General features: G+C 49.6%; 2 protein-coding genes across 3 annotated transcripts in view; both read right to left on the bottom strand.

Annotated features, from left to right (window-relative positions):
- Positions 1-1,297: 1,297 nt before the first annotated feature.
- On the bottom strand, positions 1,298-5,539 carry NGB (neuroglobin). Its single transcript, XM_006206106.4, has 4 exons — positions 5,363-5,539; positions 3,754-3,865; positions 3,017-3,136; positions 1,298-1,595 (listed from the first exon to the last, which is right to left on the bottom strand). Exons 1-4 carry the CDS (start codon positions 5,449-5,451, stop codon positions 1,461-1,463), a joined length of 456 nt encoding a protein of 151 aa, XP_006206168.1. The 5' UTR covers positions 5,452-5,539; the 3' UTR covers positions 1,298-1,460.
- A 5,815-nt stretch (positions 5,540-11,354) lies between these two features.
- Positions 11,355-27,122, bottom strand: part of POMT2 (protein O-mannosyltransferase 2) — a 39,265-nt gene continuing 23,497 nt past the window's right edge. For both annotated transcript variants that reach the window (XM_006206107.4, XM_072963484.1), the window contains exons 10-21: positions 24,883-24,949; positions 22,625-22,694; positions 20,768-20,846; positions 19,462-19,613; positions 18,920-19,011; positions 17,760-17,836; positions 14,595-14,666; positions 14,243-14,302; positions 14,045-14,150; positions 13,007-13,147; positions 12,712-12,826; positions 11,355-11,870 (exon numbers count right to left, since the gene is read on the bottom strand). In XM_006206107.4, coding sequence (XP_006206169.2) covers positions 11,765-11,870; positions 12,712-12,826; positions 13,007-13,147; positions 14,045-14,150; positions 14,243-14,302; positions 14,595-14,666; positions 17,760-17,836; positions 18,920-19,011; positions 19,462-19,613; positions 20,768-20,846; positions 22,625-22,694; positions 24,883-24,949 — 1,137 coding nt within the window. In that variant the 3' untranslated portion in view covers positions 11,355-11,764. The remainder of the gene's footprint in view (positions 11,871-12,711; positions 12,827-13,006; positions 13,148-14,044; positions 14,151-14,242; positions 14,303-14,594; positions 14,667-17,759; positions 17,837-18,919; positions 19,012-19,461; positions 19,614-20,767; positions 20,847-22,624; positions 22,695-24,882; positions 24,950-27,122) is intronic.

Here is a 27,122-nt window from a genome sequence, read left to right on the forward strand (position 1 = left end):
ACATGCTTGAGAAGTCTCAGACCCCAACAGGCACTTCTGATTAGTAGGCACTTTCCTCCGGGCAGTGATTCAAGGACCCAGGCTCCTTCCACCTACTGGCTCTGCCATGTTCAACACATGGCCCTCAAGGTCACTGTAAGGGCTGCATCAAGCTAGTGGAAGGATAACAGAGCACAAAGGAGCATGCAAGAGTTTGCCGGGTGGGAGGGCAGGTCTGGAAGTGGCACACATGTTCACTCATTCCATTGGCCAGAACCCAGTCACATGCTCCACCTAATGCAAAGGAGGCTGGGAGATGTAGTCCAGTTGTGTGCCCTGCCAACCAGTTTCCACCACAGACCCCCGGCTCCATCAACACCACATCCTTCTCTTTTCCATCCACTCTGGCCTTAACTCTCTTGATCCCATCCTCCCATCCTGCCCTACATCCACCACCCTGCAGCTTCATCTGGCCACAAGCCAACACCCAAGAAAAGACCAGTCTCGGAGGGTCAGAGAGGCACACAGAACAGGTTTATTCCGCATGAGTTTATACAACCACAGTAGGCAGCAAAAGATGAACATGGAGGCAGCTCAGGGTAAGGGGAGGGGGCCTCTCCTGCTGCTTTCTCTTCTATCCACCCACATAAGCATAGGCACACGCCGGATATTAAATACAGGGAACTATGGACCCGCAATCGGTGTGGGCAGAGGCAGAAAGCGTCGGGGTGGAGGATGAGACTCTGGGCCTGCTGGAGGAAGAGCCACTGGGCCTCGGGTCTCTCTGGCAATGAAGCTCCCCCTCCTTCCTTGCCCTTTCGCAGCCCCGCCCCTCCCTGGCTGGCTAGGTTTCCTCCAGAGCAACGATAGGGGAACTCCCACCACACACTGCAAAAGAAAAACTGTCAGGTGGCATCTGAGTGGGCCCCCGAGACCCAATGAGCCCCATCACAGAGCCACCTCCCCCTTCCTCAGCAGGTCTCCTGGTCACCTGATCCTGCTGCCTGTGATTTCACCATGAAGGCCTAAGCTGTCCCTCTCCTTTCCTTGTGAAAAGCAAACATCCCTGGGAGAGAAAAAGCACTGAAGGCAGGCAAGCTGGGAAGGTGCCTGCAGCTCAGCCATCCCATTCTTCCCCCTCCGCTGTCCCCACCTGGCCCAGGCTCACTGGGATGGGAAGACGACAGAAGAGCCTATTTCCTCTGAACAAGCCCCCCATCCCGGGCCCGATGCCACCTCTGCCACCAAAACATGGCTCCTCCTCCTGGAGGAAGAAGGGATGCCAGAGGGGAAATTGGGCAGCTGGGGGTGAGGGGGGCAGAGACCCAGCCCTGCTCCATCACCTCTCTGGTATGGCCAAGGGGACAAGGACCACAGGGCAGGAAGGCCTGGGGGAGCCTGGGCTACAGTGGACACAGATCAAAAGATAGACACGGACAGTCAGGGGCCGCCAGGGGAAGGCCGCTGGGCAGAGTCATCTCTTACTCGCCATCCCAGCCTCGACTCATGGCCTGTACCACAGCCCCATAGAGCTGGCTCCAGGCAGCCCGCATGGCAGGTGTGAAGGCAGGGCCCAGGCACTTCTCCAGCATGTAGAGCAGCGACTCACCCACCGTCTGTAGAGGCAAAGGACACCTGTCACTCCCAAAGGCAGGAAGGCATCGCCTCATTCCACAGGTGAAAAAACCAAGGCCCAGGGCTGGTAAGTAGGCTCCTGGGCCTTTCTTCTCCTGCTTCCTGAGCAGAATTCTGCCCCGATCTTTGGGTACCATATTGTGCCCCACCCTTTCCCCTTAAAGATGGGGCTTTAAAGTGAACAAAGCATTTCATTCCACTCCCAGCCTTGCAACCACCCCATGAGTTGGGTGGAGGCATTGCCAGGGACACCCAACCAAGCCAAGTCTTTGTCCCCAGTTTCCTCCTGTGCAAGGCAGCAATCATGATGTTAAAGAGCCCAGGCTCTATAACCAGATGGATCTGAATTCACTTTCTGACTCTACTACTTATAAGCTGTGTGACCTTTAGCAAGTTTAGCATCCTCGCTGGGCCTCAGTTGCTTTATCAGTAAAACACAGAAAGTAAAAATTCCAACTCTTCATATTGTTGGAATGATTAAATGAGGTCATCTATTAAAAGCTCTTGGCACAGCATCTATACAAAGTAAGTCTTCAACAATAATAGTGGCTCTCACTTTTTATTATTAATTATAAAGTACAGTTTACTAATTCCACAAAGATTTATTGAATAAGTACTAAAAACTAAACACTGTACTAGTGCTCAGGATAGAGAGAACACAAGACAAACTCAGTCCCTTCCTCAAGGTACTTACATCTGGCAAGGTGATTGGACTGGGTGGCTGGCTGTCAGGTCAGTGATCCCCAGTGAATCACACCACAAGGATTCACACCCTTGAGGAGGGCCCCTCTGCCTCAACACTGGGCTCATCCATGTGACTGGTTTTGTCCAATGGGACATTAGCAAGAGTGATGTAGGCGGAGGTTGGAAAAGCACCTGCACGCCAGGGCTTATCCTCTTGGAACACTCCCTTTTGGAACTGAGCTGCTACTCTGTAAAGAAGCTCAGCTACACTACAGAGTGATAAGAGGCCACAGGGAGCAAGATCCCAGAGGATGACAGGCATTCCAGCCCCAAATGAGCTCCCAGCTGAATGCAGTGTGCACGTGACTCCAGCCACACCACATGGAACAGATGAGAAATCAGAAATTGTTGTTGTAAGCCAGTTTGTTCAGGGATGGTTTTATACACAGCAATATAAAACTGAGCAGACCAGCTAATCCCAAAGACTCCTTTACTTTCCATGACTCTAAGAGAAATCATACAAGAAGAAAAATCAGAGGCTCAGAGAGGTCAAGGTAGTGCTGGGGTCACACAGCAAGTAAGTAACAATGCAGGCCCCACTCCCAGTTATCTGAGGGTATGGGAGTGGGGAGGGTAAACAGGTATACAGGGGAGGCCTGGAAGAGAGTGGTGGCCTCAGGCCAGGAGGTCTGGAGAGAGGAAGAGTCCCTTTACCCACCGAGAAGGAGCTGAGCTTCACACCCACTGCCCGGTGCTTCCTGCCCAGGCTGGCAAGGTACTCCTCCAGCGAGGATAGGTCCTCCACATTGGTCACCGCGGCGTCAATCACGAGCATCACCTGCCAAGACAAAGGAAGTGGTGAAAAGAGGCCATAGCAACCCCCAACCCCTGCTCACAACCAGAGTCCAGAACCTGGGGGTCTCAACCAGGAGGAAGACCTCAGTTTTCCAGGATCAGAGACAGAGGGCAGCCTGTGAATGCATACAGTAGGTGCTAAATGTGTGATGGCCAAACTACTAATGTTATACCATGAAAGAAGCCTCTCTCCTCTGAGGGGCTCAAAGCCATAAACACATCAGTTGGACAGTGTTGTTCTCCTGAGATGAGGGGACACTGAGGCCCTATGAGAGTCTGAGCCTCTAAGAAAACCCCAGCTTGGTTTTCACAGGCAGACGGCCTCTGATGGATCAGCGCCAATGCCACCTACAGGAGCCAGGGGACAAGACCAAGGGCAATGGCAGAGCTGGGAGCAGCTGGCTGAGCACAGAGCAGGGGAGAAGGCTGACTCTTGTGCCCCAGACTCTGCCCAGCTCAACGCAGAGGAAAAGTGGCAGATGCCCTGATACGAGGGAGCAGAAGGCAATGGGTAAGACCAGGCCTGGGGCAGGAAACGAAAGTGATTTCCCCATTCCAAGCTCTTCATTCTCTCCCAGGAAGGCTCCACCTGCCCCTCACCTTCCTGATGTGGTCCAGGAACTCAGGGGAAGAGAGGCAGTCCTCTGGGCTGGAGAACTGGCGGCAGTTGTACTGAAAGAGGGGCAGCAGGTCTGGCTCCAGGTCAAACAGCCTGTTGCGGGAGGCCCGGTGTCAGCCATGGGGTGCTGCCCCTGCAGCCCCAGTGAGCCCTGGTTGCCCAGCAGCAGGGAGGGTGTGCAGTGCTGAGGCTGTAAACTATAGCACACCCTCCAACCTGGCATGCACCCGTTTGCCAGTTTTGCTGGTACCCCTCTCTCCGCTCTCTCATATCTTCTGCAACCTGGAAAAAACAATGTATCCACAGGCCTCTCATAAAGCCTGGCACATAATAGCACCTCCATAAACTGTTGAGGGACGTGGACTCAGATAGGAAGGGGTCCTCGAACAGGAAGACTGGAGTTACAGTATGGCTTCTCTCTCTCTCTCTACCTCCCTCCCTCCCGCTCTGGGTCAGAACCTCCCAATCTCATCATGTCTGAGAGGGCATGGGCCAGTGATGATAACAGCATTTAGAACTTCTTACACTTACTGAGCATTGAGTAATTTACGCATGATTAACATGTATTTCTCACACTCCTAAGCAGTGGGTGTAACTGTTATCCCAGTTTTATAGAGGAGGAAACAGAAGCCCAGAGAGGTTAAGAACTTTGCCTAAGGTCACACAGCTTGTGAGTAACAGAGCCACAGAGGGTGCCTGAGAAAACAGTGGGTTTGGGGAAAGCTGGGAGGCACAAACAGAAGCTCTCAGCCACATCTGGGGGTCATGGGGTTTTGTGTAACTCTGCAAATTCATTCCCTTTTCTTTAGGGGGAAGGTTTTGTAAAAGCCTCCTCAGAAGTTCTGGGCTGGCTGAGGGAGTCAAGGCTTCTGAAAAACCCTGGTGAGGGATCATTGCCTCTTTGGTGATGGCAAAGGGGTTACCTAGACACCCTCAAGCTGAAGTTGAAGACTGGCCTCTCCTTCCCCTTTGGGGTCTGCACACTGCCTTACCCCTCTCTCCGGCGGTGAGATTGGGCATCTGTCATGCCTTCCCTGGTGGTTCTCTGGTCCTTTTCTGGCCCTTTCTTCTGAAAGATTTGTCCTTCTGCTGGTTGCTGGAAGTACACAGTCCTGGGGCCCAGACGCTGTGCCCTGCCTGCCAGGCGCCCACATAGGCCCTTGGATCACCCCAGTTTCCCCCGTACTGACAGAGGTGGGCACCCCTGCAGTCACCACGCAAGAAAAAAGCACCCAAGAGGCACAGAGCTGGGGATGGGGCACAGCGCAGAGACGTGTCTGCTGGCCCCAGTGTAAGGAGACCCGCCGGAGCGGACCCTGGCCTGATCCGACCCTGGCCGGAGCCCGGACAGCCCGGTTGGGAGCGGGTCGTGCGGCGCTGGCTCGGAAGGCGCGCCACCGCTGGGGGAAGAGCAGTAAGGCTGCGCCGCCCGTCGCGGTGCCTCGTTCCTCTGGCGCACATCTGGAGGCGCCGCAGCGCCAAGGCAGCGGGCCAGTGTTTCCTCCTCTGGCGCCGCCTCAGCTTCCTCGAACCCGTTCCTGGGGAGGCACCCCTCCACCCGCACCCCGGGGGCGCCCGGGCCGCCCTCACCTGGCGAACAGGACGGTGCCATGTTCCAGCGGGCTGCGGCTCACCGCCCGCCAGCTCTGCCGGATCAGCTCGGGCTCCGGGCGCTCCATGCTCGCCCTGGAATGCGGGGCGCAAGGCTAGGACCCTCGGGGCGCGAGCACCGTCACCGCACGTGCCGCGCCATCTCCACGGCGACGCGGCCACACTGCACCCGGTACGGACCCGGCGCCTTGGCCGGGCGGAGTCTAGCCACCCCTCCTTACCCGCCCAGGTGGAGGCACCCTAGCCGTGCTGGCCCTGCTGGTGCTTCTGGGGACCCCGCTCCTCCCCACTGAGCCCTGCGCCCCGCTGCTCCGAGAGCGCCCCGCCCCGCCCGGGCTGGGGCGTTTTAAAGCATCGGCGGCCCCCGCCCGCCTCCCGTCCATCAAGATGCGCATCTCCCAGCAACAGGCTCTGGTCAGGGATGACCTGGTGGCATAGGAAAACGACTGGGCTTCAGAGCTTAACAGACCCTTAACAGAGCTTAACAGAGCTTAACAGCCTTAACAGAGCTTAATAGCCTCTCGGACCTCAGTTTCTCATCTGGAAACTGGTGACAGTTTTACCGCTTACTAGTTAGGGCTCCAAGTTCAATTTTTACCCCCTTGGGTAGGCTCTGCCTGCGCCACCTGCCCACGAGCCCCACTCAAACGCCGCCTAGAGTCATCTGACCCCTTGGCACAGGGTCTTCTTCCTTCTGCCCTGAGGTCGGACCAGAGGATGCCAGGGCGCCTACCTGTGTGACAAGGCTGAGGATGGGGAAGGTTGGGGCAGGGGGAGGTCTGCCGTAGGCTCTGGGTCTGACTGGGGCACTCCGGGACGTGTGGGGGCCACCAGGGCACTCAGTTTTAGGGACGGGGCCAAGACCACAGCCATCTCCAGCCAGGCCAGGGTTTTCTTGAGACTTTCTCTTTAGAAATCTGTCAGCTCTAGTTCTAACCCCAGCTTTGCTTGGCCAGGGTGGGGTCTGGGATGCAGCAGCTGTGAGCATGCCACTACCTGCACATTAAGGGGGTTAAGCTAGAACATTCTACCATGCGATGATTTTTAATAAACTCTTGTAAAAGTTTAAATGGAAGTACTATTTATTCATTAAATTGAAGTTCAGTAACAGAATCTCATGTTTGCCATTCAGGGTATGGAGTTGGTTACCTGTCAATTAGACCTAAACCTTTCTCTTTCAAGCATGAAAGTTCTTCAGGTTGCTGCCCAGTTCCAGTGGCCCAGGTTTTGGAAGTCAAAACCCTCATTTATCTTTTATTTCAAGTCTCCAAGTCTACCTCTTCTCAGTCTGCCCACCTCTCTTTTTCAGTTTCCTCAGCTGTACAGTAAGGAGTTGGGTAGCAAGGTCTCCAGGAGCCTCTCAGCTCACCTCCTTTGGTCCATGGATACAAGGTGGATGTGCCAGGGCCATGGGTCATGAACAGGTTGAGGCTCTGTGCCCAACCCTTTGCTAGGCACGCAGTGTTGAATCCTTGCCTTCTAGAACTTCTGGCCCCAAATCAGGGCTGAGGGCCTCAGCAGTACTCTTCTTTCCTGCCCTCCGCCAAGCCCAGCGAAGTCATCTGGCAGCCTTCCCTCTTCCAGGGACCTGGAAGTTTGGAGCACACCCTATCCACCCCCACCCCCATCTCAGGAGCCTCTGGGCTGGAGCAGGAGAGCAAGGCTGTAAGGCAGCCTGGCTTGTGTCCTAAGGAGTCCAGGAGATCCCCAAATGAGAGCGCAAAGGGGACTGGGGCTGAAGGGAGAAGGCCCGGGTGCTCGGGGACTAGGCTTCCAGGTCGGCGTTCTGCCCTGCAGCCAGCTGAGCCAGTCACAGGCGAAGGCCACGTATGTCTCCAGCGACATTTACCTTCAGTGTCCGGATGCCCAGTGCTCTGTGTAGGCCGCCTGACCCATCAGGCTTTCCACTCCACCCAGTTTGCACTTCCTCACAACAGCCTCCCCTCGGGACCTCTCTTGCCTCCTTTCTCCTTTGGACAGGATCTGGGATCTAATAAGTTAATGGGACCTGATGGCCTTAGCTAGTAAGTGGTGGAGTCAGCACTCACTCTGCCCTTCTAGAGCCGGGAGGAGGTAGGTGGGGAGGGCTAAGTGCGCTCTCATCTCCGCCCCCCTTGAGAAAAGGCCTGAGAATCTGGCTGGGCACAAGTGGTCAGGGTGGTCGTTTATTCCATCCAGGAGACGGAAGGTCTGAATCCATATTTGAGGGACCAGGGAAAAGTCACAGGAGCTCCCCTCCCCACCTCTGCCTGCGACTTGGGCAGGAGGTTCCAGTAGAGGGGAGGGTTTGAGTATTGTTCCAGAGCCAGCGCTGTCATTGAGGCCAATTTCCGGCCAACAGTGAAGAGCCAGCATGTATTGAGCTTCACGTCCAGATGCGGTGCGAGGGACTTTACATCATTAACTTTTTTCATTCTCACAGTAACTGTGAAGCAGTTCCTATATATTAAGCCCTCGTTTTACTGCTGAGGAAATGGAGGCAACGAGGTTAAGGAACTGGCCAAGGTCACACAGTTAATAAGTAATAGGGCCAGGATTTGACCTCAGGACTGACTCTGGCCCTTCCTCTGGATCTCCACACTCCACTGCCTCCCTCACTTTAATGGATTGTGACCAAGAGCTGTGTCCATAGTTCAGACCAAGTCAAGGCACTGGGTCTGTGTCAAAGGCATGTTGCAGCCAGCTCTTAGATGGCTTGTGAGAGCTGACTGTGCGCATCTTCCGAGCTTCTCATTCAATGACAACAGGCTGGTAGCCTGAATTAGGCCACAGTGGAGTATCTGCTCCATGGAAATTGGCAAATGCTACAAATCAGGACTTTTTTTCCTCCCAGAAAACCACTGGTCTGTGTGCAGAAAACACCAGGCCCTAGATAAGCTGTCAGTGCGTTAGGCAGAATGTACAAAGCAACAGGCCCATCTAGACACCCTGGGCTGAGTCCAGGCCTTCTCCCAGGGGGTCCAGGTTGACCTGGGCAGATGCTTCTCGTCCCAGGACTAGGCTAGGGAGCAGAAAAAGCCCAACTTGGCACCTAGTCCTGGCTCCACTGTTCACTAATCGTGGCGCCTTAGGCAAGTAATTTAATCTCTCATGGGTAGAATGGGGACAAAACAGCATTGACCTCACTGGCCTTTATGAGGATAAAGTGTCACAGGTGCATGGGGACTTGGTAACCTAAGCTGTGCCAGACAAGAAGTATTTGGTCCTTTTCTAGCCTGCCTATTGTCAGCATTTTCCATCTCCTGAAGATCTGCAGGGACCCCCTCACACACCTCCCACCCCCATTCCCCACCCCGCCTCCAGCTACTCTTGGTCCTAAGGGGAAGGGGCAGTCAGACAGCCCAGGACCCCCAGTTTCACAACACAGTGGATTCCTCTTCTCCCTCAGCTCTTGTCCAACACAAGTCAGCTCTTACCCCTTCCGACCCTTAACATGACTCCAGATACCAGAAGACCCCTGTCAAGATGAGGGCCTCTGGTAAACAGAATGGATGTTGCTACAATGCCGGGCCACTGAGCTGTCTCAGAAGTAGACAACTATTCTCTCTCTCTCATTCCTTTCTATATTTGTGCAGGCAGGTTAAAAGAGAAAAAATAAGGTCCAGCTTCATACTTATTTTGGAATAAGTTTAAATAAATCAAAACAACCACCAAAATTACTCAAGTAAGTAACCTTATACACGAGAGGGCCCAAACATCCCCTGGGGTGGTCAGGCTCACCTGCCCAGTCCCAGGCCTCTGCTGGAATTAGAATGGCTTCAGACTCCAGCACACTGGAACAGTCCTTGCACTCAAAACATTCTTCTCCTCTTTCTGAGAGCCAGGGAGCAAGTCAAATCCAATTAAGTTCAAGAACAACATGGCATTCAAAACAAGAGCTATTTATTACAAAAGTAAATGGCCTCTGATTATCCGTGGAAACTTTTTTTAATATATAAAATGTGGTTCAAGAAGCTGGCTGGAGGTTGGAATGACTAACAAATCTCTTCACTCTCCACCAGCAAGTTTGCAGGGCGTGTCACACTCTGTCCAGTGGGCTGGACACCGCTTGACAGCCCCCTCCCCAGAATCATCCAACAGCAGAACCTGAGTACTTGGAGCTGCATCAACCCATGTGGCCTTGTCCCCAGAGAAGTGTCTGCCAGTCTGGGCAAGGAGGAAGAGGAGGGAGTGGGCACACAGCTCTTCTCCCATCTTGGGGAAGCAGTGGAAGAGACAGAGGAAACTTTTGTCCCTGGTGTGGCCAGTGAGGAGGGAGGGATGGGCAGGAAGCTGGCTGAGCTTTCTCCTTCCTTTCATCCTCACTCAGAGCGGCTGCCCCTCTGGCTCCTTCTGAGCATCTCCCTTCCAACAAGTTCTCATTAGGAAATAAGAAGGCACAAGGGAACATCAGCCACCTCCAGCTTGTCATTGTGGGTCACTGTTCTTTGCTGAGAGCCAAGCACAGGTTCCAACATCCCACCTCCAGGAGAGCCCACCTAGATGGCTGCCCCCACCCAGCTCAGAAGAAACTGACTCGGCCTGTGGTGGGGAAGGGTAGGAAGGGGTTGTGGGGGGTGGAGGAGGGCAGGCAGTGAGCGGAGGTTCTCCTTCCCTTCCAGAAATGCAATTAAGCAAGCAGCCCAGACTCAGCACCCGGCAGTGCTTCCTGCTGGGGGAAGTCAAAAGGGCTGCAGCCCTGGGAAAGGGAGGTCATCAGGCCCCAGATCTAATTAACAAACCTGCCTTGCTTTTGACGTTGCTGCATTTCCTCTATTAACATTAATGATGGTTGGTCTGAACGTGGCCAGAAGCTTCCCTCCCCATCACCCAGTAGGTAGCACAGCCTGTCCTTGGGACCAATTTCCAGTCTCCGTGGCAACCGCCTAGCAAAGATGCTCTGAAGAGCTCTGACCCTGTCAGAGTTGGTGGGGGCTACAGAGGAGGGAAGATGGAGTGTGGCAGAGATTCATCATTAAACCTTGAGGTATCACAGTCCTCTGAGACAAAGTAATACTTTGTCATGCACCAGGAGAATGGAGGCAGCTGAAGGACTGGCCTTGGGTTAGTTCAGTTCTGACCTGAGGATTTTCTTTATCCCCTTCATTTGGGGAGGAAGTGAAAGGAACAGCTCTGAGCTTCTTGCTTGGGCTTCAAAGTGGTAGAGGGTAGAAGGCTTGATGCATCTCTAGGTGCTCTGGGTCTTGAGGGAAAAGAGATTCGTAAAATAGTGACAGAGAAAGGAAAGGGAATGGAGTGAAAGGGGGGTGTCAGCAGGGGAGGACTAGAGAAGCAAAACTGGGGAACATTTGGTAAGTGACAAGAACACCAGCCCAGGCAGGCTAGAGCAGCCCACATCCCAACACCCCACTGGGACACCAGAGCCCAGCACCACACAGATCCCTGCTCTGCCGCACATCCACCTCCACTGCTAGGAAAGGGGTCCCAGAGGCTCTCCCCGAAGCTGGGAGAATGCATCTGTCCCGCTCCCACAGCCAGGCTGGAAGCAGAGGGCAAAGGGTGGGCAGCCAGAAATCGCCTCTGGCACACAGGGCCAGAAACACACAGCAGCCAAGGACAGGGCACCAATCCTCCCACCAGCCTCAGGGTGTCACACTCCCATACGGCGAGGAACCGAGGGCTGAGGAGGGCCAACAGGGCTGTGATTCTCATCTGCCTGGCCCTGGGGCCCAGTCCTCTGCGCACATTTCGGGCAGGACGTCCAGCCACCTGCTGCCACGGAGGAGACTTCCCCGCAGCAGCCACTCGGGGAAGAGTTGGGAGGCCGGCCCTCTAGCTCAGGGGAGCTCAGCTGCATTTGTTTATTTGTGGGAAGGAGGGCAGCACGGTGTTGACGATCCCATCTGCTCTGCCCTTGGTGATATCCCAAAGTGGGGCCAGTGCTTTCAGCGTTCTTGGAGGTCTGGGAATTTTTGATGAACATTACAAACCAAATCCAGTTTGAAAAAAATACCAGAAAATATTACTGTAGCCCTGGACAATTTCTTAGAGTTTATGACACTTAGCTGTCCACAGTCACGATCTATATTCCACAGGTATACGGACAAACATACCCTCACACGCACGCTCTCTCACACACTCACACCCACCCCCTTGCACACTCATCCTTCCGTACACTGCACACTCGGGGAAAAGGGCCTGAGAGATGTCATCGCCTGTTGCTGAGCCACGTCCAGCGGTGGAACTTCTGCAGACAGAGCAGAGCTCTCTTCAGCGCTGGGTTAATCCCAAGATGCTCCCAGGGCTTGGTCCTGGCAGGCAGCAGAATTCCGCAGGTTCCTCGGGCAGCTTCCTCCACAGTTGGGAAGGTCCAGGGACTGGCTCCGCAGCTGGCTGTCCCCAGGAAGTTCCTGGACTCAGGCTGGTGTCCTTGCAATGGCCTCAAAAGTCCCATGATTCCAGCCACCTTAGTCCTGCCATCGGACTTCGGGGGTCCTGGGCTAGGGGACCAACCATCCCATAAGCCAGAGGGTGGAAGAGGTAGAAGCTGAGGGAGAGAATCCAGGGGGAAGCAGTTGGCATCCCAGTGCCTCAGCGAGGTACAGGGCCTGCAGATCTCTGAAATTCAGCTTCTCCTGCTGGAGCTCACCGGACCTTCTCCACCTACAAGACCCACCCCTCCTGTCACCATGTCTGCATGAGTTTGCTGCCTGAGTACACTGAACCCCGCGAGCTCGGCAGAGGCTGACTTAATGACAATGAAAGGAAGAGCTCTTCCCAAGAGGCCCAGGGGACAGCAGTCCAGGTCCTGGTCATGGACAGTTTGGCCCAGAGTATTTGTTCAAATGTGGCAGTGCTCTCAGGTCACAGGCCCCCATTCCCTGTTCAGGCTTTTATGTTGCCCCCTGGTCCCCTAAGACCAGTGACTGTCAACAGCGGATCTGTGAGACTTGTAAGGTGGAGAAAGGCAGGGCGGCTTGCCAAAACCACCTCCTTCCAGTTATTCTGAGCCACACCACACCCCCTGCGCCTCTGTACCACCTGCTCCCTCACCCCAACAAGAGCTGTTCCGGTTGGGAGCCACATGACTAAAAGGGGGCACCCTCCCACCTAGGCCAGAGTGGTCTAAAAGCTGGGAGCCCTGGCAAGAGGGAAGAATGCAGAGAGTCAGCAATGTTTCTCTCATCTGGCTGCACACTGGGGTCACCTGGGGAGCTTTGAAAACAATGCATGATGGGACACAGACTAGACCCAGCTGAATCAGAGCCTCTGGAGATGCAGGCAGGCATCAGGGTGCTTCAAAAGCACCCCAGGGCGTTCTAAATACCTCTGGGACTGAGGCATCAAGGTTGAGGTGGGCAGCAAGGGAAGAGGTGGGGGACGCTCACCTGTAGGCAATTCCCAGGAGCAGGCTGAGGATTCCCACCGCATGTATGCCCCCGGCCAGGGGAAAGCAGGCCAGGCTCCAGGCACAGAGCCGCAGGAGAGTGTCCCACAGAATGCCTAGAAGAAGGAAGAGAAGCCTTGTACCAGTCTGTTAGAGGATGCCTTCTGAGGCAGCAGACGGAGCCACCCAGGTCAGGGGAGCAAAGGGTTCCCCCCTCAGTGGGCTGCTCCATGGCAGCCTCGTCCTCCTTCCCCTCCCACGCCCCTGTCACCCAGATCCAGGTGGGCAGCGCTGACCTGTCAGCATGCTGGAGAAGAGCATGGCGGGGAAGTAGTGGTGGAAGTAGAGGATCCGGCCCATCAGGAAGAACGGGAAGTAATGGAGCATCCAGCCAAACAGCAGCTGCCCGCCTCCTCGCAGCAGGACCCAGGACAGACCTAGGCCCCAAGGAGCACAGCCCTAGTCAGCCGACGGAGAGGGCGCAGAGAACCTGGTCCAGTCCAGCTCTGCCCCTTCCTTGCTATGTGACTTGAATAAGCCACAGCACATTACTGAGTCTTCCTTCCCTTATTCGGACCAAACTGAACAACTCTGCAGCAGCTGGCAGAAGAGAGGAGCAGCTGCTTGCTCTCTGGCCCAGTGAGGCTTCCGCACCCACAGCAGGGGGCCAAACACCAGCAGGAGGCAGCCCGGCCTCCATCTCCATCTCCTGCATCTTCGCTGCCACATAGATCTTTGCAGCAGCAGACAGGTCGGAGGTGAGCACAGAGATGAGGATGGAGGTGGGAGGAGGTGGTCTGGGCCTGCTCAGACGTGGAGTGGCAGAAGCAGAAGGAGCCTGCCTATGTGAATGTCTCAGATGCTGTGGTCCACGGCCTGGCAGCTGAAGTTACCAGGAGCAGCACTAGGATGGGAACCCACAGACCATGCCTTGGGGCTCCTCTCTCCCTGACTAGAGGTCAAGGCCATGGAATGAGGGGACAGAAGAGAAAAGATGGGCAGCTCTGCACAGAGCATAGAGGTTAAAAGTGAAGGTTCTGAACAGACTGCTTCGATGAGAACCTCAGCTTTATCCCTTACAGTATATATTGTGGAGCAAGTTTCTTAACCTCTTTGTGCCTTGGTTTCCTGCTCCATAAAATATGGGTAATAAACTCTACTTTATAGCATTGTTGGGAGAATGTAGTATTTAACACAGCACTGGGCGTTTGGTGGCCATGAGCTCTAAAAAGAGAAGGGAGGGGGAGAGGGAAAGGCGAAGGATGGTCCCTCAGCCCGAGTGCAGGCAGCCTGCCGGCCGCTAGGTTAGAAGCAGGAGAGCCCAGGGACCTGACCTTCAACCTCGGCAGGCAGACGTGCCCCTCTCTGCACAGCCACAGCGACGATGCTCCCTGAGAGGAGGTAGAGGCCAATGCTCAGCAGATTCAGCCACCAAACCACCTGCAGGGAAACAGGAGCAGGAGGGTGAGAGAAAGCAGCAGCTCTCCACGGGCACAGCCGAGGGCCCCAAGTAGGGTGTGCAGGATGCTCACCGGGTTGCCGAGCAGATACACCCGGAAGTCCGTGTCACTGATCCCCGAGAAGTGCAAGCCCTGCGGAGCACAGGACACACTGCTGCCCCAGAGCTCAGCTCCTCCCAGCTGCACAAGTTCCAGGGGGAGGGAGACTGGCCACCTCTCCCAGACAGGGAACCTGGATAGGAAGCTCAGAGCGGGCTCTGTGGGAAGGCTGGGTCCGAATCAGAGCAGAAAACAGAGGCCATTGCTGGCCACCCCACGCCAGGCAAGGCCTCGTCCTGCCACCCCAGCACACCCCACCTCCACCAAGTCTCAATGGTCTCTTTCTTGGCTCCATTCCCTGGGAGGAGCCCTCGCCTGGCCCTACCTGATAGTTGATAGGCCAGTGCCAGGGTTTGGATGTGAACTCATTGTCCTTGGGTTTGAGGCCACTGTTTCCCTGCAGGAGAGTGGCAAAGAAAAGCTAGTCAAGACAGAGATCCAGAAGGCTGATGGGAACGTTGAGGGATGGGCTTCTTTGATATATGGCCAGGTGTCAAGAGGAGCCCTCTCCTCTCCACACTCCCTCCCCTACTGGGAGGACCAGGTGCTCATTCTCAGTCATCGCCCACTGGCTTACAACTGCCTTACTTCTCCCGACAAGCAAGCCTCCACTTCCCAGCAGAGACAAGTCCGCTCAGACCCTCTCTGCATGAGAGAAAGAGGAAAAGAGACTTGTTTCCCATGGGTGCAAAATATATATCCATCTTCCAGGCCCAGTATAAGGTGTCAAGAAGATGAGAAGGAGCATATGAAATCAGGCTGACTTACTTCTTCCCTTGAAAGACCAATTTCAAACACAAACCCAGAAACTTTGTTAAGTTCCTGGACTTTGAATAAGTAACTTAAGCCTAGTGTTTTCTCAGCTTTTTTTTCATTATTGTCTGCCCTCACCCAGCTTTTTCAGACATTTTTCCCTAAACACCCTCCATGACATTTGAAAGTTTTTTTTATTGCTGTATAATTGACATACAACATTATACTAGTTTCAGGTATACAATATGACTTAATATTCATATATACTGCAAAACAATCACCACAGTAAGTCCCTCCATGACATTTTACTACCACAGCTATGCTGTATTAATGTTTACATACTATAAGAATACCTGTGCTTTGTACATTGTTTTGCTTTTTGCCCTTCAAGAATACATTTTACCCCCAGGAGTGATATCATTCTGGCAGAAAATGCACACTCTGGCCTGCAGGACCCAGCCTCAGTCCCTTTGATCCAGTAGTCAGTAATAGCCAACAACCTGTCTACATGGCAAAATCAGGTCTTTGCTAAAACAAGAAGGAAAAGGCTCAGGATTCTGGATGTTAACCCCTGGGACTGGCATCAGGCTTGTCATCAGGACAAACTGAGAAGGCCATTTCCTGAGGAGGGAAGCAAGGTGCTAGGAGTTAGGTCCGGGTTTCTCCACCCAGGCACTGTTGACATTTTGGGCTGGAGAAGTCTTTGGTGGGGGCTGTCCTGCACAGTGTAGAATGTTTAGCATCCCTGGCTTCTACTCACTAGATGCCAGAAGCACCCCTAACCCTCCATTATGCCAGCCAAAACATCTCCAGATATTGCCAAATATATCCTACCCACTATTGAGAACCACTGGTCTAGCCCAAGAAAGATCCAGGTCTGTTTCAGTGAACCACCACCCAGTGTCTTTCTAACCCAGCTCCTCAAGGGATTGGAAATCATTGGCAGGCCTTCCTATGGGGGCTGGGTTGCTCTTCTAGGGTCAAAAGTGCCAGGGTTGGGTGTCAGATCCAAAGGGGCCAACTGTACAGTCCCTGAACAATTATAGCGATCTGATGGGCCTCAGAATGAATCACTCTGGACCCCAGAGCAACTACTGAGGAAAATCAATTCCTTCAAGCCAGTACAGTTCAGTCTCAAACGTGGGGACTCCAGCCAGAGCTACAACAAACCAAGGGCATCCTACACATTAAACTCTTAAGAAATCCACTCCTTTAATAAACCAAGAAATGGAAAGAAAAAAATCCATAACCATTACAGGCAGGTGTATGTATACGCCGTCCCCTGTGCTTAACACCTAGCAGGCTGGCTCCACTAACCTCAGCAGGCAGGGCAGCCTTCTCCACCCAGGCCTTGGGCCCTCTACTCGGCTAGCAGAACTGTTCCCCACAGTTTCTGGACTATTTTGATCCCTCTCTCCATCCTGACTCTATATCAATTGAATAAGAAAGGTTCCTCATGTCCCTTTTCTTCTTTGACTCTACCTCTCAGATAATGAAAGAAGAAATTTGACTATTTATTTAGACTTAGTCTTCAAATTCTACCCAGACATAAAATGATATTTTGACTGACAGGCACATATTCAAAAGAGCTATGTCATCAGGCCAGAGTGACAGCTACAAGCAGAGAGTCAGAGAAGAAGTGACCCAAAGATTGCTTATTGTCAACTCATCACCTCCCAATGTGCAGAAACGACAAAATTTGAATTCTGAAACTTAATCTGCTGAAATAAGTCAACTGTATTTGCTGAGCACAGCTTACGTAATCACTTCCAGGAAGGACCAGTTGACAGTGGTTCACCGGGGGGAAAATAACAACTGCTACACCTCTCTGCCTCCCTGCAGGGAGGCGTGCACCAGGCTTGAGATCAGGGATTCCTAAACATCGTTCTTGCAGAACACTGGTTTTCCATAAGCCACAGCAAAGGTCTCCCCCTAAACATCAAAACTGCAGCAGAATTTCTCCAATTCATGGGCAAATTTTAGGCTAGTGGGTAGAGTTTTCTCAATTTAAAGATCCCTTCTCTCAGTTGTTCTTAAACCTTTGATGTTAGCTATCAGTTACTAATGACAGAGAGTACAGTGAGTCTTAAATACCCAAAAAAAGAACCAACCATGCCCCTTAAACACTTAGTTTCTGTCTGAAAACATGAGCGGGCTGATGGTCGGGATTTTATGCTGCACATAAACAACACACTCAAATTAGCTATTCATCCTAACTGATCCTAATTTCAATGTGATGGAATGAACAATCAGTGTCTCATGATTTTCAGACAAGAGCTGTATTATTTGCAGGAGCTCTGCCATTAGAACAGATCTGAGAATCAGTTAGAGGCAGAGGAGTGTAGTGGTAGCCTGGATCCACCTCTTACATTCAGCTGTGTGACCCTGGGCAAGTTCCTTAACCTCTGTGCCTCAGCTCCTTTACCTGTCACCTGGGAACAGTAATCTCTGTAGGACTGTAATAAGTATTTTAAAAGTTAATATATGTACAGTGCTTGGAGTAGTGCCTGGCACATAAGAGCTGCACAAGCGTTCCTCATCGTTGTTACCATAATCACTATCATCGCCGTCATCACTCAATGCCTTTGAAGACCAAGTAAACCAGTAAGTGAAAAGACTCTCAAAGTCCTCCACAAGAGGGCAGTGGGTCTATACCGTAGTTACTGATTTGTGATCCACATTTATGGAGGCCCAAGAGCTCATAGAGAAGACACCAAATGGGAAGGGGCCACAGTACCCAGATCATCAGCATGTGGGACTCCAGCAAGATCTCGGGAAAACTGGGCTGCAGCACGTCCAGGCTGATGTTTGGCACTAGAAAAAGAAATGACAGAGGAGTGAAGCTTTCTCACACACCCTCTCGTCACAGCTGTCTGTGGTATCCACACTGCTGCCAGGGTCTGAGTGTAGCCTTCCTGACAAGCAAACAGGCAGGTGAGAGTGCTGAGGAGATGGGAGGCTCCTCAACCCTCCTTCAGCCTGTATGAACCACTCAGCAGGGATTCCGAGGGAGGCAGTGGCAGCAGATGAGACAGCCTGCCCCGGTGCTCCCACAGCCCTCGGCACCATCATCCATCAAGCCGATGCTGCCTCAAACACTGCTCTCCCCACCAGGCAGGTCTGTGAGGACAGGGACCAAGCCTATCTCATTCACCAAAACACTCCCCAGGCCCCACATGATTCCCAGCACAGTCAATAAGGAGTTGTTTAATTAGTTACTTAATTAGCTGGTTGGTTAAATTGGGTGGTAAAAATAATGAAGTGGGAAGCATGGAAAGGAGAAATCGAGCAGAAGCTTGAAGGAAGTAGTTCAGGAGGACAGATGATAAATGCAAAAACTCACTGAGGTGAACATGACACTAATGATGAAATGTCAGTCCAGAGCCTGGGAGTGTAACCCCGGGGATCCGATCAAGAGCTACAGCCATCACTTTCTGTAAAAGCGTTGGCTGGATGTGGGTGGGGAGGAGCGCAACACAGGGGCATAAAGGGAAAGCACCAGCCTGCTCTAAGCCTTGAGGGAGGGGGCAGGTAAAGCCCAGAGTGGATAGGAAAGCCCAGAAGGAGGCAAGGAGGATAGACCTGCATTACAGGCAGCAAGAAGTCAAATCCAGCGAGAGGCGAGGAATGACAAGAGACAACAGCTTTGGCCTTGAGTGAGGTCACTGGTCACTTTAGGGAGAGGAGTTTAAGGAGGATGGGACGTTTAAGTGGATGGGAAGAAAAAGGAGCTACTTATCTAGACAACTTCTATGGCGAGATGAGATTTAAGAAAGGAAGGAAATTGCAATAATAAGATAAAATGGCAGGGGAGTCTATAAAGGTTTATTTTCCTAAGATAAGAGTTACTTATAAATGTTTCCCTTCAGAGCCAGCCCAGGACATGACCTCACTCACATTTGGGATTGATGTGGTCCTCTACATTCCAGATGGAGTTGAGAGTTCCCTTTAGGTATGGAGAGCAGGTGACTTCAAACTGCTCCCAGCCCCTGCGAAAAGGAGTCACAGATGTCTCTCAGAAGACCTGAAGGCCACCAGAGAGCAGCTCCGTCAACTGCTCTTAGATCCATGGCATCCCTCTCTCTCCAACCCAGGGACCATGCTTTTTTTAGCCTCACACTTTCATATTCCATGACTATCCTAGGTACAGCCTAGCACACAACATTCCCATTTAAAAAAAGACACAACTCCAGAGAGTTGTATCACAAGCCAGATATGCAAATGTTTTTCTGATCACAACACAGAAACCACCAAAGGAACTCTGGACCTCTGGGCTCCATAAAACTCCTGATGCCTTTTCTCCCTCCACCCACCACTAAAACAAAGGCAAACACGAGGTGAACACTGACCATTGGGAAATGGAAGTTTCTGGCTTACTCCTTATAGTGTGAAAGGAAAAGCATAAGCCTCTACTGGAAAATCAAAAGCCAGAGACTCACCACTTGGGCAGGATCTTTCCCGAGGAGCCCAGAACACAACCTGTGACCAGATGGATGAGTCGAATTCGACTTCTCAGCACTTTGATTCGGTTTTCAAATTTTCTGTTTACAACCTCAATTCGCCAGAAGTCATTTGAGTCCCCTGTCCCATTCTGCCACATAAATCAAGAAAAAAAATACAACTAAAGTAAAATGACTCTAGAGAAGGCATATCAGAAAAGGGAGATGGCCACACTTTCAGGTGCCATCATGTTACAAAGGTCAAAGACCAAACTGGCCTAAATGACTGAGGTGGGAAAGGGAACAAGAGGGCCATAGAAGTATCCCAAGTGGCTGCCATTGCCAGCACTCACTATTACTATCAAGAAAAGTAGTGTAACCCCTGGAAACTGAAGTTCAGTTCTTTACTTCATAGGCCTAGAGTTTAAGTTCTAAATAGGTGTTTTCACCCTTAAACCAAACTCAGGACATCATCGTGAGCCAACGGAAATAGATTTGGGCTATTTGCATCCATTACCTTGGCCATATGGACACTCACTTTTCTAAGTCAGAAAGGTCTGGCCTAGATATTGTACTTTGGAAATTAAGACAGTTGTGTCTAATTCCCCTTGGGAGATGCCCACCAGGAAAAGATGAAGTTCAAAGTCTTGGCTCTCGTATAATGTGAGATGAGCAAATAGAAAGAGGGTTAGGAATTCCAATTTAAGGAACCCAGAATCTTTACTAACATACCAAAGCCCTGGGAAGGATATGTAACAGAGAGTCATAAACCCAGTTTTCCACTAGTTGTTTTTATTTTCAAATGACTCCCCAAGCCATAAGGACTTACAGAGCTTTCTCTATTAAGTGCATCACCCCAAGGCAGTAAAAATCTAAAAGCAATGTGGATAACATCCCTCTGCAGAACAGGGAAGTAATCCTTAAAATTAAAGCAATGAGAATTGGGGATCTGGCGAAGGATAAACTTGTATATTTATCTGGGGTCATGTTGTGGCCCTGCGACTTCTAAGTACAATATGATTTTAAAAGAGACCCAAATAGTATTCATATTTGACATTTATTAAGTGTCAGAACATAAAAATGGCATGGTTATTATGGGAGGCAAGAGATGGAAACAAATAGACTTCATAGGCTGCCTTTCCCACAGCGAGACTGCCCAAAAAGTTCCAAAATGTTAAGAGACCTGTGCAGCCTCCAATCCTTTAGGAACATTCCAGAATTCTGGAGAGGACGTGTTCTACCACATGGCCCTGAGCCAGGCCCCACAATTTTCTATATCCTGCTCATACTCGAGTGGTTCACTTACTATGCCATAGCCAGTGACCTGATAGTGCTTCCGGGTCAGGGGGGCCTCATGATAGTGACTGTGCAAGTTCCGAGAAGTCCTAGAAATTAAGAGAGAAGGGCTATTATCCCAAAGAAAAGAGATATGCAATGTTTGTTCTTTTACCAAGGATATTCACAGTCATCTTTTAGGATAAGACAAATCAGAATCCAAACTATTCAATCCAACATATCAGGAGCTTCTTGCCTATTCACTCACAAAAAATATCCAGAGAACTGGAGAAGTGCCCAAACCAGGAGGGACAGACTAGGGCTTCATTTCTTGTTCATCCCACGACAGCTCGGGGGCAGGGGATGGCCAAACGCACGCATTGGTGGCTTTGAGGCAAGCTAGCCTGACTTAGGATGCGGGTTTAAGGAAAAGAAAATTAAAACTTGTCATCTACATGTGCCTGAGATAGGTAATCTGCCTCCTTCCCACTTACTCTTTCTACTCCCACTACCAGTTTTATAAAGTGGGGATCTGTGGGGGAAGTGGAAGGCTTAATTTAGATTTTATTTACTTTGTGTTGTTTGTAATAACCCTTACTTTTATCCATAATAAGTAATCAATGTTCATTAAAAAAATAGAGGAAATTTGTAAAAATAAAACTTAACTAATAAATATTATATTTTGATTTATTAATAAAATAAACTTTATTTGATAAAATAAAATAAAATTTAAGTATCCATAATCCTACTGACTAGAATAAAACCACTGCTCATAGCTTTCCTATATGTACATATAAAATCCCTGATTTAAAAAAAAATCCATATCTGACAATTCATATGAAATTTTCATAGTGCTGCTTCTGTTGTCTATTGTTCTGTTCATTCTTGCACATGGTGCTCTATTTCCTTGTGTGCTTAGTTATTTTTTACTGTGTACTATTCACTGTCACTGAAAAACTATAGGAATGGATAGCAATGTCTTTCTCAAAAGAAGATTAACATTTGCTTTTAGCCAGGCACCTAGGAGACATTACCAGTCTAGCTAGGGTCATGTTCATTTAAATTCGTGGCTTGAAGATGCTGAGACCATCCAGGTGAAATGAATTTGGGTTGCAAATCCATGTGAAGATCAACTAGTAAATATACAACTTCTCAAGGAAACAGATTCAGTGTCCCCCTATCCTCACCCTCAGCCCACCCTCCCAAACATACTCTGGATATAAGTAGATAGGGCAAATTTAACTTTACCCTAAGTCTTTGGGGTTACAAATTTAGGGAAAGATCATATTACCTACCACTTTGGGTGAGCCTAGCGCTTTGATTTTAAACCTCCTTCTCTCGACAGGTAGCTGAAGACCAAAGATCAAAACTCAAGATTGTGGGATCAAGGGCAAAAGTGGTCGCAGTGCCCCACTTATTTCTCTCAATTCTGTCTTTCACTGAGATTTTGACCCAGTACCTCCTCTCTATCTTGTCAGCTCTTTGATGCTTCTAAGAAGGTGTTTTTACATTATTCCAGCACTTTTAGTTATTTTTCAGTGAGAACATTAGTTAAATGAACTACTTTGCCATATTCAGAAACAGACTCCTATATTTCTTTGAAGGTAGCCATTTAAGAAGAAGCTTTGGTCATATGCAGAATAGATAAACAAGATCATACTGTACAGCACAGGGAAATATATACAAGATCTTGTGGTAGCTCACAGAGAAAAAAAATGTGACCATGAATATATGTACATTCATGCATAACTGAAAAATTGTGCTCTACACTGAAATTTGACACAACATTGTAAAATGACTATAACTGAATAAAAAAATGTTAAAAAAAAAAGTTCCCTACCTTTGGTGTCTATACCACTCATTTATCCCAAACAGCAAATTTACTTACTCTTTGTGTTCTAGTCGAATGATGTCTCCATGTCTCACAAACTCCACGGGGAGTGAAGGGTCTAGGGGATCTGCCAAGAAGAAACAAGCAGTGATGTCTGAAATCATTCACTCATTAGGCTGGTATTAACCGAGGGCCTACTGGTAAAGAGACAGAGTATGACATGTATGTGCTAGAGGTACTGACAGAGTGCTGTAGGACCAAAGCCCCTAACTGTCTCAGAGGATTAGGGAAGGGTGTTCCAGAGATAACCTTTGGAGAGACTCTTAAAGGAGAGGGAAAAGTTCATCAGGTGAGCAGGCTGGGGAAAGGCACAGAGGTATGAAACAGCAAAACTCATGATGAATGGCAAATGAATGCGCATGGTTAGGGTGAGAGGGCAGAAAGGAGAGCAGGAACAGGTGAGGGTGTGAACAAGAGGCGCCAGGCTAGGAAATGCGGCCTTCATCTGACAAGTACTGAAGCCCTCACTGGAGGACTTTTAAGGTGGGAAGCTAAATAATAAGATTTCCTTTTAGTAGTAAAAATACATCCTTCGAAATACTAATTTCATGCAAATGACCATTTGCCCAGCTCTCCTCAAAATCAAATGTTAAACCCTGAAAAATTTTCCACTCATTATCTTGTCTCTGGCAATAGACTTGACAAACGTGAGGCAAAGAAAATGATGAAATGATGAAAGAAAGGACTACCTCTGTATCAATGAGAAATCAAGACCAATCAGGATCTAGGAAAGTGATGACAATGGAAAAGGAGTTGGCAGTAATCACACCAACACAGAAGGATCCTCGCAAATTTCTGTCCCAAGCAGTAGACACTGACATTCATGGTCAGGAAAGACAAATTTTGTCAGCACAAATCACTGGTTCTCAAGAGAATTAGAGAACTACAGAAATGCCCATTCCTACACTGCCTTCTAAGGTCTCCTAAAAAGAGTAATCAGCAAGATGACAAATCAAATAAGTCAATAGGAGAGAAGTTTTACTTCAGATGGATCTGTAGGGGAGGGTCACTGATGGCCACCAAGAACACGAAGCCCTTAGTCTACAGTTCCCACCTCCCTAACTTCTTATACTGATCTGCCTTCACATGAATCCTTAGCTGCTGGGTGAAATGCAGCCACCTTAACATGGAAGCCACAACAAAATAACAGAACAGGGATGTTCATGCTTTGTTCCATGCCCACATGACTTTCAGAGCAAAGCTGGTGTTCCTTCATAACCCCTCGTGGCAATGGACCACTTGTGTTTGGCCTATTGGATCAAAACACAATCAATATCAGTATTATAGGAATACAGAAATAGACCCTGCCCAATGGTGTCATAATTTATATTACTGAGGAGCAGGAGGCAGACAGTGGTCATGAAGACCATATTTCTAGCCTAAAAACCACGGCAGTAAGAGGAGGTAGAGAAAGTGAACAGAGAAGGTAAATTTAGATGAGCCATCGCCCACTTCCTCACAAAGGCCAGGAGCAGCTGAACCGAGACAGGCTGAGCCAGGTGGTGTTGGCCGAGGAGCTACAGAGAACACCTGCAGCACAGGACAATCAGCAGGGGCCAGAAGGTGAGTGGGAAATGCCCTCTGTTCTCTTCTTGACTGCAACAGAAGGCACAGCCTGCAGCTAGGGTGCTATCTAACCAAAAAACAGAAGAGTATATAGCCCTTGTCATAAAGCCCTGGGAGCCAGGTAAGTGTGCTTCAGAGCAGCTCTGCCCAGGCCAGTCAGAGGCAAAGGCTCAGGCATTGAGGGAGGCCCCAGTCTAGACAAGCCCAGTCACAGGGCTGGCAGGCCCGCAGATCTCCAACTGACTGGCCCAGTCCAGGGACGACCAGTGGGCAGCAGCGCTCTGTCATATCAAGACAACCTGAGCTGCACCATACGCTGGGGTCTGCAAGGCTCGGTGTGCTCTAAATCAGACGTGAGATCAGCCGCTGTGTGCTCCTGGCTCATGCCCAGCTAACCTCTTCTGGATTAAGTCTGAGCCTCGGCCTGCTCTCTGGCTTCAAAATGACAGCTCTAAGAGCGAGATCTTATCTGTATTGCTCACGGCTTATCCCTATTACAACAACAGACCTTGGAACACAGCAGGTGCTCAATATATATAACTGTTGAAAGGATATTTGAGATCAGTAAAGATGTCAAAGAATGCTCAGGAAAGCCCATCCCAGGACTATTCTTTTGGAGGTAAGAGAAATGTTAAGGAGGGATCACAGTAAGTAATTATACAAGAAGCATCAGTTCTCTACCAAATTACCTGAGTTTGTATTATGTTTCTTGATAATCCACAGGTTGTTGTAGTCCTTGTGCAAATAGGTGGTGACCTGGGTTGGAGCAGGAGAGGGAGGAGGAGATGGGAGGGAGAAGATCATCACTATCAGCACAGCCGGCCACAGGACAATCAACAGCAAACCAATATTGCTTAAGCCTCTTTCAGAATCCCCAGACACCAACCCGAGGGGCCATGTTTCCTGATGGGGCTCAGAAGTAGCATTGGGTGAGTGAGATTTTCTCCTTCCTTCTGCAGTTAGAGGCCTTCCCCCACAATAGCCTTATTGATTTGTCTCTTTGTATCTCTCTGCATCTTGTCTCTCAAGTTCCAGCCTCCTAGAAGGAGGAAACATGATACCTTGTGTAACTCAATCTATAGCACACACAGAGGATTTAGTGCATTTTCAAGTCATTAAGACTTGAAACTTTCTAAATGAAGCCTCAAACTTTCTAAATGAAAAATTCATACTATTGTATTTTCTAAAATATGACCAAATGAAACTAAAAAGCTCTATTAATATCTTATCCTCGAAGTCTGAAGTTTTAGAAGTTTTAGCCATAGCCATTTTGTAATTACTGATTTTCTTTAAATTGTGTGTGTGTGCACACACATGTAATCTTGCAATTAATCTAACAGCAAAAATCTTGGAAACAGTATAAATGTCAGAATAAACAAATAACTAGAGGAACAGTTAACATGATGGTATGTCCACAGGAAAGACTATTACACAGCCAGAGAAAATGTTTCAGTGCATTTTTTATCAACACTGGAAAAGGCTTATAAAATGCTGATGTTGAAAATGGCTACCGTTTATCACCAGGCACTGCTCTAAGCACCCAGCAAGTCTTATCTCTGTGTTTCAGGTACTATGGTTATCCCCACCTCATTTACAAGGAAACTGAGGCTAAGTAATTTGCTCACGGTCATACAGCTTGTCAGCTGGAGAGACAGGATTCAAATTAAGGCAGCTAATTCCAGTTCTCCCAGGACAGAGGCTACAGATATACAATTATGCTAATTATGTAAACAAGCGCATAAACACCCAGAAACAACGGAAATAAAGGCATCTCTCTTGCAATGTGAGTTTTAATAACTCCAACTGGACAGAACATGACATTTATTTGCAAAGAAATTTGGAATTCGCATGTAGAAAAAATATTCTGCGTGTCTTATGGCTGCTTTGTTTCAGTGTTTGCTTTCTTAGAAAAAAAATTAGGGATAATGGTATTAAGAACATATAAGAAGTTAAAAGTTGTGGTAGCCATGGAGAAATTAAGTCCACACTCCTAAATAAAAGCTATACCTATCTAGTTTGCCTGCCTTGAATTTGCTCAAGGATGTTAGGGTTTTGTGGTGCTGGGGTATGCGCTCTGTGTTGTTGGGGTTTTTTTCCCCTAAAAATCATTATTATAATAATTCCTATTAGAAAAATCACTTAGTTCTTGTGTGTATAGTCCATGGCCTCTTTTTTCCATTGAAATATTTCTTTCTACAATGGAATTTTCAATATGAGGCCTCCTAGGAACATGGGTACCCTGTTACAATCAACTGTTGTACATCAAACTACGAGGATAAACACTGGTCCTCAGATTATGTGTAACTTCTGTTTTCTTTTTTACACTTTTCTATATTTTCCAATTTTACTTTATAAATGTTATGCTTTAAAAACATTTAAAAATCAAGACCTAAAGTTGTTGACAAGACATTAAACTACAGGGGAAGGAGAGCTACTAGAGGTTATTGAGTCCAATCCCCCCAATTTACAGATGAAGACACAGGCTGAGAAAGGCTCAGGGATTCAGTCAATGACAAAGCCAGACTCTTCTGTCCCTTGGCCTCTCGCACTCTCTCTATATCACTGTCACCATTTCATTCCTCCACCCATGGACTTCAAATGTGTAGTAGGGCCTTTCAGAACGTGGCCCCTGTCTCCCTCTGCACAGTATAGATGTTCCTAGTCACCACATCTGTAACTTTATCTCCAACGTAACACCGGCGGCAAGGTGTCACCATGGAAGAGCCAGCTGTGGTTTTCTGCCCTGGCTGTACATTAGGCTCTTCTGGAGAACTGTTAATACCAAAACAAAAATGCCCAATGCATGGGCCCCATCCTAGACCAATCAAGTCAGAATCTCTGGGGTGGACCCCAGGCATCAGAAATTTTCAGAAGTCTCCAGTGAATTCTACAGTTCAGCTGGGCCTAAGAACCACTCGGCTAAAGAGAA

The sequence above is a fragment of the Vicugna pacos genome, chromosome 6 (assembly GCF_048564905.1).
Source record: "Vicugna pacos chromosome 6, VicPac4, whole genome shotgun sequence".
NCBI lineage: Eukaryota > Metazoa > Chordata > Mammalia > Artiodactyla > Camelidae > Vicugna > Vicugna pacos.